At 32.5% G+C, this 19,106-nt stretch overlaps 1 protein-coding gene across 1 annotated transcript in view; it reads right to left on the reverse strand.

The window, feature by feature from the left end:
- LOC129225647 (cleavage and polyadenylation specificity factor subunit 2-like) overlaps positions 1–19,106 on the reverse strand; it is a 74,468-nt gene that overhangs the window by 17,156 nt on the left and 38,206 nt on the right. Inside the window, exons 9-12 of the mRNA XM_054860115.1 lie at positions 17,754–17,921; positions 14,723–14,826; positions 2,329–2,425; positions 111–217 (exon numbers count right to left, since the gene is read on the reverse strand). Of these exons, the coding sequence (XP_054716090.1) occupies positions 111–217; positions 2,329–2,425; positions 14,723–14,826; positions 17,754–17,921 (476 nt within the window). The remainder of the gene's footprint in view (positions 1–110; positions 218–2,328; positions 2,426–14,722; positions 14,827–17,753; positions 17,922–19,106) is intronic.

Consider the following 19,106-nt stretch of genomic DNA (forward strand, 5'->3'; position numbering starts at 1 on the left):
CTGGCCATTTTCCAAAGTGACTTAGTGCAATTGGTACAAATTGGGATTCATCAAAAAAAAAGAAAGAAGTTCAGTTTGAGATAGCAATAAAAATAGAAACTATAAAATACTTTATTATTTCTCCATAGTCGTCCCATTTTATCTTTTCTTCTTTGATGGGAAACATGGGATATGACTTCTTTGCTTGTTTAAAGAAACCTCCGCCTCTTGGTTTACCCTAAAAATAGTATTTCAACAGTCATATATTATTATTAAAATAAATTGGAAATTAAAATGTATTGATAGGGACTTGGGTCAATACAAGGCGGTAAAGTTCCCCCACACTTTAAATTTTGCTGCATTTAATTGCTAAGTATAAAACTAGTTTAAAGCTTTTAATTATAAAAGCCTTTATGAAAGACATAGCAGAATTTGAAAAATAGTTTCATGTTTGTGTAACACATTTAAAGTAGCTAGCTAATTAGGTTTATTATACATTTCTGACTTTCCTAGGTTTAGAAAACACTTGAAATTAATTTCCTAGACTTTTTAGTAGAAATAAACATAAATAACACAAATGGAAACATAGATATTATTTTATGATTTTGCCATTAGGATTGAGTAAATCTAAGCATCTAAGATTTCATTACCTAGTTACATCCATGGGTGAAAGTAAAAAAATTTCAAAGGACAGAAATTAAAATATGTTTCTGAAACTACGTGAAAGCATCAGTTATAACAATACTCAATAATAAAGATGTGAACTCAAGTCGAACATTTTAAAAATAAATATTTCACATTTAACGAAAATTGTTAAATTTAATATAACTACTAACCATCACATATTAAGATTTAAAATGAAGCAATATCAAAAACACTGCTTATATTTAAATCCCCTATAGCCATCAAGTTCAGCGTATTGCAAATAAAAATGAAAATACAGTGAAGCACCGTTTATACGTTTTGGAACGGACTGTATGAAAAAAGCTTATAATTGGAAAAAGTGTATAATATGTTAAATAAGAGGTATAAAAGGTTAATGTGTATTGGACATTGGCGGGGGCCAATTTAAAAAAACATATAATTGATAAAAACGTATAAAAGAGAAATGCATAAACAATGCTTCACTGTAGTAGATAATTATGTTTTTCTGCACAACTTAAAAAGAGCAGACTGAAAAATTTCACTCATAGTTACATCTTCACATAGCTGTGGTCAAGGAGCCATGAAGTGAAAGTAGTGCTAAAGCTCTAGTTGCAAAGGAAATAAAAGTGATGGACAACTGTTAATTTTGTAGGAAACTGATTTGCAGAAAATATACCATTAAAACAGCTTATTTATTTATTTATTTATTTTTTATTAAAACTGCATGACAGATATCATTTAGCTTGTGTATATTCTCAATAATTGTGAAAAATTTTATCTTAATCTTAATCACAAAAATTTTGGTATGTTTTCATTTTCAAATAGATGTAATGATCTCATCATTCCCCAGTTCATTATCATTATTTTAAATATAATAAAAATTGTACATTGCTTAATGAATAGATAAAATTGCTTGAACTCATAATATTTATTTACACCGTTTTGTATCATTGCTGAAAAATAAATACAACTTTTCATTATTATATTTTTTTAAATAGTAGAAAAAAATATAATTTCAAGTTATAACACTAGAAATTCTTGTAAAAATGATATAAGATGTATGTTACAAGTAAAAGATAGAAATAAGTAATAATAAATCATAACAGATAATATTGGTCAAACTGGTTGCTTCGGCTGTTCTAAGTTAACATCTTTCCTGACAGTTCCAGTATTAATACATTGTGCGGTTACATACAGGTGAAACAAACATATTTTTCATCAGCTTGTTTCTTCTATAAAAACTACTAAGCTAAAATACTTAATGTGATAACAAACTTTAGAAAAAAAGTAAAGAAAAGAAACAAAGGTAAGATCTAGTGGGTTTTGCCAGTAGGAATGCATTATTTTTGTGGTCAGAAAGGCTAGTGTGTTGTACGTGTAACTAGTGCAGTAGTTAAAAAAAGAAAAAAAAAGATTTGAAAGATACTCACCTAGGGGTTTAATAACCAAAAGCCAAACCAAACCATTGGTTTGAAACCAAAGGTAGTTTGAAACCAATTTAAGATACATTTGCTTTATTTCAAAAATAAGAAACGAAATATGTCGGGGGTGGCTCACCCCCCCCCCCTCCAACTACAGCACTGCTTGTAACCTCCCCACATTGAATTTAAAATTTTCTTAATCCCAAACTTTTGATTTAAAATTTAATAAAATTCAAAGGTAAAATAAGGAAGGTAAAACACAAACAAGAGTATTATAAAATACCTCAATTTTCATCATTAAATCATGCCTAGCATTTCCACCTTTGTCTACTTCCATTTCATCTTCACTTTCCTCACTGGAATCAGAGCCTCCAAGCTCTCTAGGACAAAAAGTTTACGTTTAGAATAGAACGCAAAAACTTATGCATCATGTTTAGTTTAAATAAAATATTTTATATAAAGCTAAAAATGCAATTTTTTGTGCTTTTTTAGGCAAATAGTGAGGGAAAATCAGATATTACAAGTTGTTTGAAATGCAAAAATTTTTTTAATTAGTTTATCTATTTCTAAAAACATATTCAACATCATTGATCCTAAATAAAATTTAGCTTCTTAGGGTATTGCTTACAATAAGTATGACATGGCATTTTATTATTGTTAAAATTAGTAATGTAGATTGTTCTGTATTTCATTCAAAAATTTAATAATGACTATGGATGAAAAAAGCGTTCTGATAATACCACAACTCGTTTGTCAAGTTTTTGACATGTGACAGTTTAAACTAAGGTAAAATTTGCCAAAATTGATACTCTCTTCCTGTTTATAATACTGAAAATAAGCAAAAGGAAGCTCTGGGAAGTTAATTAAGTACAAAATTCCCCAAAAGCATGAAGAAAAATCTGACAACGTTTTCTGTGCTTACCCAAGAAAGCATTTGCATTCAAATTGATTGTAAACACAGAATTCATGCCATTGCCAAAGTACAAGAAATTGATATGTTAAGAAACCGCTAGTGAAATCATCATTAGGGTGGGTCGAAACAAGCCGAAAAATATTTTTTTTCAAAATCAATTTTTGGATAGCGCGCAAATGTTGCGTAGTGAGGTAGTTAGCACTCACAAAAAATTTCTTGGATATTAAAAAATATCTAGCCGGCGCTATTTGACACTAAAAAACCGAAACAAAGAGAAAAATGAATTTTTTTCGAAATTTTTTTTAAAAAACTAAATTTTAAATATTTTATTGGAATGCACCGGAAATGTTATATAATGAGCCAATTCAAGCCCATAAAATGTTTCATCGGTTTTGATGAGCATTTAACCGCTCCTTTCCGACATCAAATATTGGAGAAAAATGAAAAAAATATTGAATTTCTTTAAAAACCAATGTGAAAAATTATTTTTCAAAATTAAAACATAGACTAATTAATTAAATAGCACTATTAATCATAGTAATTATTATCACGCAATAGTATCATATTAGCAATAGTATCATTTCACGCAATAGTATCATTTTCTAGAATTACATATAGATATAATAAAATTTTGAAAAAGAAATCTTCAAATTCGATTTATAATACCTCATGCATAATGAATATTTTTTTTTGGAATAATATTGTCCCTTGTTATCAAATGATGGAAGTTCTTTCCTAGCTTGAAGTTTGGCACGAATATATCCATCTCGTGCAGTTTCACCACGAACTTTTATTGCAGCTTCGGTTATTAGTTTCACACAACGTTCCACAGCTTGCGTGTGATAGGGAAATTTCTCGAAAGTGAACTCTGTATGCCGTTCTTTGCATATTTCTTTCAATTGTTGGTCTTTTAGATGCATTGTAAGAGGAGGTTTTGTTACAACACAGTTTGCCTAATCAACTAAATCAACATAATCAACGGCTTCAGAATTGAGTTTAGGACGCTTAAGGTGCCGCGGGATAAAGATCTAATTTGAAAGTTGCCCACCGCTTCACTTCAGATCCTTTTTCGACATGGCGAGAAGGCATGTGCTAAGCTCACATGATTGACAGACGAGCATCCAATCAGAGAAGGAATTGACACTGCATCTAGGACCCCTCACATGTTATTTATTAGCTGCCATCAAAATAATGGACAACCTTCAGGCGTTGAGGTTTCCCCTTGTTGCTTTGACATGTTTACTATTTACTACGCCTGCGGTCACCCCGGGGCTTTTAGGAAGACCCTAAAATATAATAATATATAAGATAGGAGACTTCCAGAATCGGCTCGTTGAGTTAGGAAAGAGTTTTTTTTCAGAGAGAGAGAGAGAGAAATTACGATTTGAAACAAAAAGAAACTTTAGTTTTGCAATGAGTTTGTCTTTACTGTTTTCAACCATTTTTGAACGATGGGAAAAAGCATTTAAATGCAACATTTATTTTGCTAAAAGACATTTTGAGAAAGTTAGGAGATTTTTTGAAATTGAAAAAACGTATTAAAACTACATACACACATGTATTATTTAAAAGCAACACACGCATGAATAATACATTTTTATTTTCTTTATTCTTACATTCTACGCAATCTACAGCTCTGTACGGTATTAGACTATTGTAGGTTCGAAAAGGGTAAGGTTTTGGAAGGGGGATTAGTTTTAACGCCCCATCTCCACCCCCTTCCCCTTTTCTTTCAGTTTTGGACAGTTTCATGGCCATAATTTTTATCTGGACAAGAAGGGAGTATTATAATAACCATTAGCATTTCCATGAGGGTTTAGAGAAGTGCAACGTTCAAAAGCACGCGTATTTGGAGCAAGGTGAGAGTCTCGTAGGCATTCCCCCAAAAATATTCAAACGATCATGAAAAATATCTTTTTCCTAGAGGTTTGTTTTACAATTCTTTCACTTAGTAATTCTTTGGTGTAAAACCTGAGTATCGGACTCACTCCTATGAGCCCCATGTTCAAAAAATATGTTTTAATCAAATTATTCCAATCAAATGATTAAGATTAAAAATGAAATTAAGTTTTTTTGCAATGTAACATTGCTGCTTTTCAATAGCTCACGGATCGCCGTTCTATTAATAATCACCGCCTGCTAACACTTCTTGATGTAGTGATGGGGGCGGTGTATCCCTTTATTGAAAATCTGTGGTGCGGCTCGAATGCAACATGTAGTGTTTTCATGCCTTATTTAAAACATTTTTTGCAACGGAAAACAATTTTTGGACACGGGGCTTACAGGAGTCCAAAACCCTAGTTTTACTTCGAAAAAAAAAGGAAAACAAACCCTAGTATAAAAAATACAGTGTTTTCGATATATTTTTTTAAAAATTAGGGGAACACCATTCTTTCTGATTCTTATGTAAAACGCGACACCCTCCCTCTGATCCAAATATAACCACTGTTTTCTCCCATCACCCCTACTTATTTATTTATTCACTAGAGGACCCGACAGACGTTGTTCTGTTGAAACTTTGTAAATTGAAAAGTTAAAAAATTTCAGTAAATTATCAAGTGTTTGAACCGTTTTGTTGCAAAAAATAAGTAAAAAGAGAATGTTTTAAGCTGCTTGGTGTCAGAATGCATATATTTATTACAACTTGATTTATCTAATGCCCACTGAGCAGTTGTTTGATTGACTATTTTTCATCGCGTAACTTGAAAGATCTTCATAGATTGCATGGTTTGCTTTTTCAGCGATACTCAAAGGATAAAAATCGTTCTCAGATATTAGGTGAGAAAAAACTAAGTACCCGTCTAGAAAAAACGGGAAATCCCGCTGCAACATCCTCCATATGAAAACGAATAAAACAATAATCGAAACGATATCGCTTTACAAAATTATAAAGGTAAAAACAGTTCTCTGAATAAGCGAAAATCACTCATCCCCACCCCCTACCGATGTAAAATAAACACATTCTTCAACTAAAATGACTAAAAACTCTTTGTAAAGGAAAAACGTTTCTTTGCAATTTGAAATATTTTGCCAAATAAACAAAAAATACAACAAATTACGTTAACAGTAGCTTTAAAATGTAAACAAATGATCACGCAACTTTATTGTTTATAGCAGAAGTCGCCAAGCCACCACGTTACTGTAGTCTAGCCGATGAGTGAGCGAAGTCAACTCCGACCGATTAGCGGTCCAATCTTTTGAGCGAAAACTTTTAAAAATTCGTATATTGCCTAATTTGTCCTTTCCAGCAAATATAAAGATCTTCCACTGCACTGATCTTTTGTGTACAGAACTACCGTGTTGTAATTTAACTGGACGTAAATAAAATTTGTTTCGTCTTTGAATTCCATCAATTTTTCCTTTAATAATGTACTGATGAGTTAGATAACCCTTAAAGTATTCTTGACATAGGTGCCAAAACTCAGATGGACTTCAGCCGAGAAACAAATGTTGCTAGGTACGGTACTTTCTGATCATTTAGTTGGGAAAACCTAAAGCACCGATTCAGTCACGTGGTTCAACTATGACGACAGAACCCACGTTTTGCGTGAACCTTCCAGTACTTTACTTTAAAATACATCACAGGACCTAAAATCGTTGCTTTCAAGAAGTGTGAAGGCTTCACTCTCTACGTTTTATCTATTCTCAATTGACATACCACAGTAGGAAATTTTATTACAAAAAACAAAGCTGGCTTTCTTATTGTCCTTTGGCAACGGGTTAAATATTTATTTCAGTTCTCGCTCAACAATAGGTTAAAATAAATATTAATCATTTGGGAGATATAACCATTCAATATTTAAATTAATTAAGTAACAAAAACGCTTCCGATTCGATCCATCGCGCTTCGAAACCGTGTTTGCCACAACTTTATTACACAAAAATTTTTTTATCAAAATCGGTCCAGCCGTTTAAAAGCCTTAGTGTGACAAAGGTCCGCACAGAAGATTTTTATATATTAAGATTTGGCCGCACAGTGTAATTCGTTATTTTCTCTTTTTCGCTCCTGCTCACAGTTCGTGCAAATGAGCAGGATATGCAGCAATGGATCATATTCTCCACCCAAAACCTGGTGACAGGAATACTAATAAGGCGAACCACGTTCTTATCTCTTCTGTCATACCCATCGCTACACTGTTACCTGGTGACAAAAAACTGCTAGTTGATAGTTTGATTGTTACATCAAAAATAAGGGGATAGTCGATATTTGAATTTTTGATCAAATGAATCAGTAAATAAAAGGTTGAAAATAAATGAAATGATACTGAACGCACATAGGAATTTTGCAAGGGGAAGGTGCAAGATCGAAAGCCTTATTCTCATATCATACTCCCAATACGCCAAACATATTGACTTGATTTTGTCGATTCTTGAGAACGAAAAACAGTAAAAAGTAAACTATTGAATAAATAATTAGCATTATTTAACGAAATAAACTTAAATAAATTACCAGAAAGCAAAATAATATACCCATTAACTTTTCTCATAAGTAAAAAATGGATTCAGCAAAGCAAATTCATCGTTGCAGAAGCACCATATGATTATAGAAGTACATAGCATCTCATTTGATGTAATCTGTAACTACAAAACTAAAAACATGGATTTTTAGTGTATTCATTTATAATCACTACTCACCAGTCTACTTGTTATAGGCAATCTGTTGTAGGAAAAGCGCACAATATTTTAAAAAATCTCTTAAAATTAAGATTTTTTTTCACTTATTACAACTGAAATTATTGTTCGAAATTATTTTACGTACAAAATACATAGAATCGTAATCAATAAAGGAAAATAAAGCAAGACCTTCCCTTGTGTGCGCCACTGGCAGTAGCATATTAATGGGGATATTTGGTAGGAGACTGTAATCCCTTCTCACATTTGGTCAAAACTTAAAAGCAGATTAAATTGTGGTCTGCAATGGTATGGAAAGGCTTGGAAGAAATAGTTTCTTTCTGCAATCGGGGGTTTTTTATTCTTAAAATTTATTACTTTCAAATTGAACCAGTCATACATATTTACTTTATTTTCAGGATAAGAGGGCTGTGGCCATGTCCCCCTCCCCTCATGTGATTTGCAAAGCCATGGAAAAGCTTGGAGGAAATGGCTTTGTCCTGTTTTCGAGGCTTTTTTTTACCTGAAGTTACTACTTTCAAATTAACACAGTCATATATTTTACTTCGTTTCCAGGAACCGGAATGTCACTTTTTACCATTTCTCGGACTGTTGGAGGGACGCTCACACAAAAACCAACGGTCTAAAATATTTAAAAGTTTTTTTTTTTTTACTACGTACATTATTCTTTTTTATTGTGTGTCTCGAAAATGAAACGAACATTTTTAATTTGATAAAAATGTGCTCTCTTTTTAATGATGTGAAGGAAAACCAAATTATAGAGGATCCTTTTGAGATACTGATTTTTGAAATTGAGATAAAATTGACGAAATCGATTTTTGGCTCATTTTTCAGCAAGGATGATACAGCAATTATTTGAGCTATCAAAATGACACTTGCATACCTTTCGGACATAGCAACAGGCAACAAACGAGGAAAAAATTAACTTCAGAAAACTATTCTCTCAGCAGATACAAGCCGATGATGTATGGTTAAAATTTGTAAAAATGCGATTCTTAACCTACTTTGGTAGCAAATTGTGAAAAATCAACCCTGCATAGATATTTTGCTATACAACTAGGTTCTTCTATCCCAAAAGTTGATCAGGATCACCAAATGGATGTCTCAATTGCCAAATCGATTCTCTCCATTTTTTAAAAAAATCCTCATTTCTGCTTTAATAGTGCTTTATCAATGCTTAGCATGTGAATTTATATAAAAGTTTTGGTTCAGTACATTTCTGACCGCGTGATGGCAGAAAATGTACCATGAGGGCCTATTTACTCCTATAGATAATACCATCTTCCTCATAACTATTCCCTACCTTTTGTTTTATGGAGTTGATCAATTCGGAAAGTGAGGCATCCAAATATCAGCATTGCAAACATCTCAGGTTGTAAGCAAAGAAAGCAAAAACTTGGTGATTTTGTCATTTCAATCGCGACACGATAAAAAAAACGAGGCCTTTAGAGAACTGTGAACATTGGCAGAATCATTCGCCTTATAGAGCTGTAATTTAGCAGAGTTTTATGCAAGAAATCAAGTGCTCTCCTAAGCAATATTTCTAGCCTTGGACCTCTTGCTGATTCCTAAGTGCACTACAAATAATCTAACTCTTTCTGAACTCTTTTTGCACATGGACACTTGTCAGCTTTTTGAGAACATTTTTTGAAATAGGTATTTCAACCCTCCTGAAAACACTTTTCAAAATACTTTTTAAGCATGGACTCTTGTCCCCCTTTTTAGAACGTTTTTGAATAATTTTGAGAACACTTCGGATAACGCTTTTTGGAACATGTATTTTGTTCAGCATACATTTTAACGCACTTTTTTTAACACTTCATGGCGCACGCATTGGTACCGTTTTTAGGATATACTTTAGAACAATTATGAAGCATTAAAATATCCTCCCGGAATCCCTGCTAATTTTAGAAAAAGAAAGTGTTACATTCGCCTATGTTGAAACTGCAGGCTTGATGATGGGTTTAAGCTTTGTCTGTATCTGATTATTAATCAGACTAAATCGTTCAGATGTAGATTCATTCGTCATTCAGATCATAGGTTCATTCAGAATGAATGAATCTACGAAAGTTTTAAATTTAAAACGCAATAGGTACCTCGAAAACAATTGAATAGCTTACAGCAAAATTACAAATAAACAATATGTATTAAAAAGATGGAGCAGGAAAATTGTACACAATCATTCTTACTATGAAAACTACATTTAAATTAAAAATATTAATTTCCTCAAATGGGGTCGTTTCCAAAATGTTAAAAGTATTTTTTCCGAAAATCGTAAGCTTAAAAACATGGGATCTGACCATTTTTTAAATGATTCGACTAAATTTATATTTTTAAAAAGATATTTTAATCGGCACGCTTTCATTGTTTACGCTTCTGCCGATGATATCACAAATGATGAAATGCCATTCACTGTTGCCATTCACAGAGCGAAATATTTAATTCGCATCTCTACTCACGTGTGCTGGCAACGATATGGTTGAGAGCAAGCGTAGAGCACAATATTTAATTCGCTTCTTGATTATCATAACGTGGAAACGCGGTAGACAGATGCGCCAAAGTACATCATTTGTGACGCCATAAAGACCACGCCTTATTTTTAAAATTGGACATTTAAAATAAATAATTAAAAATAAAACGTTGGGTAATGAAAGATTTTTTTTTCTTGCTCCATGTTTTTTTTGCTTATTCTATCAATTTCAGTAACTAGAAGTAGTACATACTTTTGACTGAAGAAAACAACCCCATTATGTTTTTAAAACCAATAAATTATGTAAAAAGTTTTTAAAAAATATTTTTAAAGCAAATTATTTATAAATTAAAAAAGTAGTTTTTCAATCACAAACAGTTTTTTGGTTCACTATCAAAAAGTCTTATTTCGTTTTCAAGCTGGTTACTGGTAATAATACTGAAAAGGTATGACCAATTGCGATGGCCAACGATGGAATAATTTCTCGACAATGACGATGTGATTGTCTCTTACATTCTATAATTCTCATTTTCTTATCATCTAATGTCTTATCGGATTTTTTTTTTCAATTTGTGATGCATCAAACGTTATTTTATAAATAATTTATCGTTATAACTAGCTTTTAGTCTTGTAATGTTTTGTGTAACATTTACTATATATTAACCTGTATTCAATATTTATAATATAGTGTCATAATATAACTGATTATGAGCCTTCTCAATGTCTTATTGTACCTCATTCCAAATCGCTCTGTGCTCCCACGCGGGCAGCACCTCAGTTTCCTAATTGCCGTCTCGTCTCCCCTAGCTATATTTCAGTAGTGAGAGACCCAATCTAGGGGGGGGGAAAGTATGACTATAAGCACTTAGTGATGCATTAATTCCCGAATAGAACTTTTTAAATAGCATAAGGTTCTTTTCGAACCATGAAGTTAGATTTTCAGCACGTGAAAATTAGTTCATTATAGATCAAGTGATTCCGGATAACGTATTTATGTGATGACTTTGAGTACTCTTCTAAAAGCACTTATTTTCGTGAGGCTTTCATTTTCGCAATTTTCCAGAGCTTGACGTAATCACGAAAATTTAAAACTCGCGAAACAATTTTTTTAATAGAATTATTCTGTTTATATAAAATTCAAAAAATTTGCAACTCACAAATTCGTAGATTTTTTTTAATTTTGCTAAAATTTAGGCTCGTAAGAATAAGTGCTTTCACAGTATTTCATCCTAGTTAATGCAACTGTTTATTTGCATAAACGATTGTTGATGCTTTTCTTAAAAGTTCATTGTAATCACTTTCAATGGACACAGAATTATGACATGTTTTATTTTATTTGCATATTACACTTCTGATACATTTTTTCTGAAAGGAAGTTTTTGTTTTGTATTAAAATATAGTTGATAATATGGCAATTACGCAAAGTTAAAATGCAAACCTATTGTTACATAGTGTAATATTTTCGCTAAAAAAAGTTTCAAATTTATTTAAATTACTTGGGGGTTTCCCCCTGCTAGGATATGTATTTCAAAATTTGTATGTAAACAAGGAAAAAGTTGTGTAGCGAAGCTCAAAAAATTGCCTTCTCCAAGTTTAGACCCGAAGGAAATAAATGCTCTCGCTCATTCAACCCTTAATTGCTGTCATCCCCTCCCCCTAAACACATGTTTTTTATTACCCTGAAGACTGCCTGAAGACGATCTCCATGCCCCACCCCAACAGGGGATAAAGAATCTGTTCCCTCTTTCTCTATTGTCACCGGCGGGAGGCGTGGTTAACACGGAAATTCGTCAATTTTTGCAAAATTTTCCAGTTTTTCCCTCCCAATTACTCTTATCCTAATTTAAGTATGATAAAAAGAAAGGTATCCCTGAAAAGCTTAAACTTTCAAGAATAACGCGTACTTTCTCAATTTGAGCAAATGTTAGATCTTGAGTTCTTATGAAGCGTTTAAACAGAAAGCACCTCTTATTTTGTCAACTCATAAATTTAACAGCCATTTAATATTAAATTTTAACGGAAAATGAAAAATTAAAAAAGGCGCGTTATTTGTACGGCTGTGAAGAATGTTATGCAGAAAAAAAATCTCAAAATATTTAAATGCGAATTAGCAATCGGGAGGAAACTTCCCCGTAGACTTAACATTGACTTTGAAACTTCGGAGGCTCTCTCCAGCGGCACCTTAAAAATCGTACACCATTCGAGCTCTTCGTCTTCTTATTTCTAGAGTTCAGAATGCGCTTAACAGCTAATTCCCGAGCGTATTTTCTTGGGTCAAACAACATTGTCAACAGTAGCTGTTCAGGATGAGCGAAATATGCATTATTTGAGAGAACTTTGAAAATTATCTCCTTAACGTTTTCTGGAAACTGCCTTGCAAAAGAAATCATTTTCTAAAAATGTTGGGCACCATACTGGCAGTTCGGTTTCATTTTTATTTCAAACCACATTGGAGCATAAACTAACATTACATACTTTACAAGCATTGTAAGATTTTCTGATGGAATTGGAGTGCCTATATACAAGCATAACAAACGGTTTGCAGTTGCCAGCCATCGCGCATGACTGAGTTTGCCTGGGCTACTGTCAGCCACTCTAGAAGGACAACTACCATCTTTTACGGCAAGACAGATTCTATACAAATATTGTTGTTCAGTACTTAATTTTTTTATATCTTCCATGTCCAAAACAAGAAGATTGCAGTCAATTTTATCAAATTTGACCACCGGATTTTTTTTACAATCTCTAAGATGTGGTCCGATAGCTCCAGAATATGAATGTGGCTCCTTTGTGCAACCATTCAATTCCAGAATAAGATGCCTCAGTGGTAACTCATTAGTATGCAGCAGACATATGTTTCGCTGTAAAGGTCTTTTGAGATATGTCTCAAGTAAACGAATTACTCCACCTTTCCAACCCATATTTACATTTGTTCCGTCGCATCCAATAACCGATAAGTTAAGCAAGCTCATATTATACTTTTTTGCAAAGCCTATAATACCTTGCGAAATTTGTTTTGCACTTTCACCAACTGTTAGTGATAAATGACCGATGTACTTGCTACCTGGTTCTTCTATCAGTACTACAGGTGCTTCAGATGCTAATTTTTGATGGCCAGATGTTTTTGAAGGGTGTCATCTTTGCGGCCGTCAAAATACAAACTCTTTATAGCTGCCCCTTTAACTGCTCTTAAATCGCTTTCTCTTAGCTCGCTCCTTTTTTTATCGACTTCCCTCCTTACTTTGTTTTTATCGACTATATATTTTTGTCTTGTTTAGGAGAAACTAAGTCGAAATCAGCGAGAACTGCTGTAGCAATTTTAGCCACTGCTCTATTTGAAGTGCCAGTTAGATCTGCTGCTAAAGCTGTATGAGGCATAGAAAGTCTCATTTGACTTGTCGTTGTTGATGGCGCATCAGTTCGCTTACGTTTTCTTGAAAGAGGATAATTCAATTTAAAATCGTCATCTGTATTTTTTGTGCTTTCTCCTGATTCAAGCTCTGTTTCAGGTTTATTCAATGTAATATGACTTTCCTTAACCCTCAGTCCACTTGTGCTGGGTACTGATATGTCTTTCTCATTCAAAGCAACACTTGTTTCAATTTTCTGGCATCTTTTTTTCTCTTTTTCGTAGTTTCTGGGTTGCTACCTTATCCACTTTTCCAATAGCCATTTTTCGTACTGTCCTTTGATCAATTAGTAATTGTTTTTCTCTATCAGGGACTTTTGCTTTTTTTCTGCAATTACACGAATATAAATCTGTGAATTTGTAGGAACAAATGTCAAACAAAGTCGTAGCCTCTGCTTTAGATTTGCCTAGCTTTGATTATAAAATTTCTGTCTATATATTCTTAGCATTTTTTGTTGTGCTATTATATTTAGAATAATAAGATAAAATCATGGTAATCACTCAACTTATCGAAACAGCGGGAAGGGAAGCACGCTCCAAAATATCAATAACTTTTTTTGCAACTACAGCGGCCACACTTGTAGAAGATGGTTGCTTACTTCCTTCTCCCTTTATTTGCATTCTAGTGAATTGATAACATCTGATAATGTCCTCATATGTTGGAAGAAATAAAGCATCGGGAGGAGACAAATCTTTTCCAGGTCCAAATAGAAGACTACTTGTGCTTGCTCGCGTTACTTTCTTTTTCGCGCGTTTCTCCATAACAGTCGTGTTGTATACCAAAGCAAAGATAAGAATGCAATGACATTCGAAATTTCTCTTTAACACGTTCCAGTAATTCACTGACAGATACTTCTAATGTTTGCTGAAACTAGCTTCAAATTTTTATTTTTGCCCCCCCCCCCATTCTTTTTTTTTTTTTTTTTGAAAAAAAGTGCATTTTTGCCCGTTTTTCAGTTTTTCAAGGTCAAATAGCGCCGGCTAAATGTTAAACAAATGTAGCGAAACTTTTTATGGGTAATAACGGGCCCATATAGCAACTTTTCCGCACTTTTCAAAAACAGATTTCCAAAAAAAGTTTTTTCGGCCCACCCTAATCATCATATCACCATGTTACCTGGTCTTTGAACAAGGTTATGTTTATGAGTGAAAAGCAAGTTCAAGAAAACAAATATCCACACAAGTAGAGTTTATTTTCGCAGCAAAAATAATGACTTAGCCCCAAGTTAGAATTTAAATATAAGAATACTTACGCTTCTTTTTCCGCTCGATGTCGGGCTGCTTCTAATTCTTTTTCTTTTTCCCGCCTTAAATGTTCTTCTAACTCTGCACCTTCCAAACGAACTCTCCTACTAATCTGAATCAAACAACAAGGAAAAAGATAACAATTGAAGCACCATCAAAAAGAAGAATAATACAGTAAGTAAAGTACGAAAAAACAGTAAGAGAGCGAAAAATAAAATTATTAATTATACACAACAGTAACATTCAACATATAAGTATGAAAAAGTTGAAAGTCTCTTTTATTTGCCTTTATAAACAAAATAAAGTGCACCATTTCCTTCATAAATATATTACATGCAGGGTTGGCAAGTTTTTGCTGAGGGCGGAAAAAACTATGGAAAAAACCATGGTTTTTACCGCCCGGCAAAAATAGGTTTTTGCCAGTTATTGCCAAAGTAGCAAAAATAGATTTTGTGTTAACAACTTATGGAGTTTTTTTTCCTTCCTTTTATATAAAAGTAAGCATGAAAGCTTAAAAATCTTAGTGGGATGAAAAGAAAGTGATTAATTAAATATATGTATATCATTAGAATTCAATCTTTTTATTAATTTACTAAGCTTAAGTAAACATTCTTTGTTTTAGCATTGAAAGAATTGGCTCATTCTGAAGAAATTGTTTTAGCAAACATTTAAAATCGTAAGTTTTGCAATCCCAACGTTTCTTTTTTATTTATTTTTCACCTTATAAATTAGAAGTAACATGGAGAGACATAACTAAAATATTTAAGTGCATTATTTATATTATGTTGTCACTATTTCTTGATTAACAATATAATGCTACTTTATTTGCAATTAGGTTTTGCTGTTTTTTCCATTTTTGCCATTTTTTTCCATTTTTGCCGTTTTTTTTTCCATTTTTGCCATGGTTTTTTCCACTGTCCCGGCAAAAATACCTTTTCGCTGGCAAAAAACACAACCCTGAATCCAAATAGAAATATTTAAGTATCCATTGCATAGAAAATTTTAAAAAGTAACATTTTGTAATTACAAAAAAAAAAAAAAAAAAAAAAAAAACCATAGAAGACTCTTATATTATTAAAAACTGAGCATATGTATCTATGTATGTACCTATGTATGGATCTATGTATGTATGTCCGAGTTACTTCTTTCAAACGGCAATGAATTGACCATTGAACCAAGTATCGATGGATTTGTAATCTTCCTGTCTTTATGTTTGGCTATTTAACATAATCCTCCGATAATAATTAGAAGAGAGATATCAATTAAAAATTATTAATTAGGATACTTAGATTTTGACATAAAATCCCTATTTTTCAAAGGCTTTCCTCCATTCAATTAATTATTCAGTGCTTCATTTTAACTTTCTGAAACAATACTTTTATTAAAATTTGTAACATGAAAAAATTCATTGGGATGAAAGATCTGTTGCCATTTTTTTTTTTTTTGAATATGAACAAATAAAATTCTGGGTTTTGTTTTGAGGTTTTTTCTGTAATCGGGGGATTTAAAATGTCTCCTTTATGGTGATTTTTTTGCAATTTGCCGCAAAATTTTACTGATTATTTTTTGTTCAAGCCTAATTGTTGAACAAGCATCACTTGACATAACTTTTATTTTCGAAATGGACCATGCAAAGTCGGGTGAGGCAGCCAGTATTACATTTAAAAACTGTATTCACATCAAAAATCAAGCTTCCTCCTCTGCCAGAAGTCGAAAATCAAAGAGGAGAATTTGCATTAATGACATTGATGTTACCAGAATTTTTTCTTTTAAGATGGACTTACTGATGATCAAGGAATATTCTTCTTCACTGGGGAATATAGCTAGATTCAGTGTTTGAAGTTCAGAATTTTGTGAAAAGTTTAGGTAGAATTCGGAGCTTTATGAAGGGTGAAAGTTTGAAATTTTATGAAGACCCTATGATGTAAATGGACCTCTGCTTATGGTTAGTCACACACTTTAATGCAAAAAGGAACCTATATAGGGGTGGATAGGGTGGTACAAAAATACACATAAAAAAAGTTTCCCCTAGATACCAGGACAACCCTAAATATTTTTAGACTTGTGGATAGTAATATACTGGAAGAATTTTAGTTTCCTATTTCAACTGAAAGAGTGTGCTCAACCCCCTCCCCCAAACTTCATAAGTACAGGGAGGGGGCTTAAAAAATACATTGAACTGAAAAAACAATGCTACATATTATAATATGCATATACATTGCAATAAAATAATTATTTACAAAAAAAAAAAGCTGGGAAAATTAAATGTTTCTAAATTTGGCATTTTCTATGCTACGGCTAATGTTAAATTAAGGGGTCCATTGTGCACCCTCTTAAAATTTGAGTAAGAAGCTAAAATTTTTACAGTATAATACAGTAAACTCCTGATTAACCGCGGAATAGGGTGACACGGTAACCGCGGATAAGCAAAAACTGCGGATAATCCGAACAATGGGTAAAAAACAATACTACTGTATACAATAGCTAAAAAATATAAATAAAACTCAAACATACATTTATGTTATAGCTAAAAACATTGCTACATTGCATCTACGAACATTGAATGTAAAAAAATATATGCATTTAAAGCTAAAAACGAACAGTAACACCATCATAAGTTTAAAAAACAGAAAGTGACCGTTAAAAAAAATTTGAAAAGATCCGCGGATAAGCCGAGCCGCAGATAATCTGACCGCCGATAATTGGAAGTTTACTGTACTATTAGTAAGTCTAAAAAATATATGCGGTGTCCTCTAGTCGAAGGAAGTCGAAGGTCTTCTATCGAAAATAGTCGTCTCTAGATGAAAAAAGTTTTTTTGAATCACATTAGGGGTGGTGGGTGGGTCTTGTACAAAACAAAGGTCAAACACCTTGAATAAAAATTACTAGAATGTTGAGATTTAAAAACCATTAAAACTTTGATGAGTGTGCTTATTAGGCCAATTTTTGTCCATACTCATACCTTTTGCTTGTCTTTTAAGGTATTATAAAATGCTTGGCTCAAAAAATAAGTAAGTTTAGCATTTCTGAATCACTTACTTGAAGTTCTACAGTTTTTTGGTCAGGAGATTCAATAAGACTTCTTCCTAATGTACCAGGCTGGCTCCTGGAGGTCAATATGATACTATTTCTGGGATTGCCCGACCACTGAATAAACAATTCTCGAGAAAAGCCACACTCCATTCCTGGCATACTAGCTAACACAACCTGTGAAGATATTTACATCATTTAAAGAAAAAAATGCTAAATTTACCTCAAAAATAATTTTAAAACAGAGTATAAAAATCTTTGCAAAGTCAAAGTTTTGTGAGTAAAATGGAATATTTTTGTTATTGATAGTGTTTCTGAAGCAAGAATTAAACAATATTTTTCTGAAAATGTGATTAAATGTAAAAAATTACGAATTTTTTAACGAATATTTGTAAAGTTTCAAAATATCTCAAAAGCTCACGTCTTCAAAACTAATGAGCTTTTAAAAAAATTACTTTCAACATTTCAAAGGAAAAAACAGAAAAAAGAGAAATGATAAAAACTATTAGTGCTTTAAACTAAAAATCAACCGGAAATAAAAAACATTAGGACTGACATAGAAATAACAGATTCTCTCCTTTTTCCTTTAAACTTAATTCAAGGAAAGATTTTGATGGCTCTTTTCTAAAATAAAAACAGAAAACAGTGGCATAATTCTTAGAGAAGAAGAGAGAAAGAGAGACAGAACAATTACGATTTTGATGAAAACACTGATGAAACTAACTATTATGTGCCAGAGCAAGAACAATAAAACTGCATGAATTTAGCTACTAGGTTGAACATGCCACCAAGCCAATTACACCCAACTAAGACCTAATTAGGAACAAGTAAGGCGCAGGTCAGGTATATTTTGGGGGTCACTTAAACAAGTATCTCAGATGTCAATACCAATCTTGTTTCAAACTGAATATTTCTTTTAGATATATAACACAAAAAATTTAATAATTTTAAATGATCATTACAAAAAGTAGAACAAAAGTTACTTTTCAAATCCTAGTTTTTGTCACTACAGTGAAACTTCTCTGGAGTGACCACTCTACGTTCCTGAAAAAAATGGTTGTTAATGGAGGTTGGTCGCTCTTAGAGGTCATTTTCGAACATGCAAATATAGCAGCGGAGCTTTCATTTATCATCTTCTTGTACTCTATTAATCAAGGACATTATGATAAGAATGCATTTAAATAAAGAAACATTTTTTTTTTCAATATTAAATATACTTCTTACATGATTTTTTTCGTTTGAAAACTATTAACTTCCCATGTAAGTTTGACTTCTACAATTTTCTCGAGCATGAGATAACTCACTTTTTCGACATTTTGACTGCGATGTATGGTGATGAAATGCAGAATGCAACTTCACTGA

Source organism: Uloborus diversus, chromosome 7 (assembly GCF_026930045.1).
Source record: "Uloborus diversus isolate 005 chromosome 7, Udiv.v.3.1, whole genome shotgun sequence".
Lineage (NCBI taxonomy): Eukaryota > Metazoa > Arthropoda > Arachnida > Araneae > Uloboridae > Uloborus > Uloborus diversus.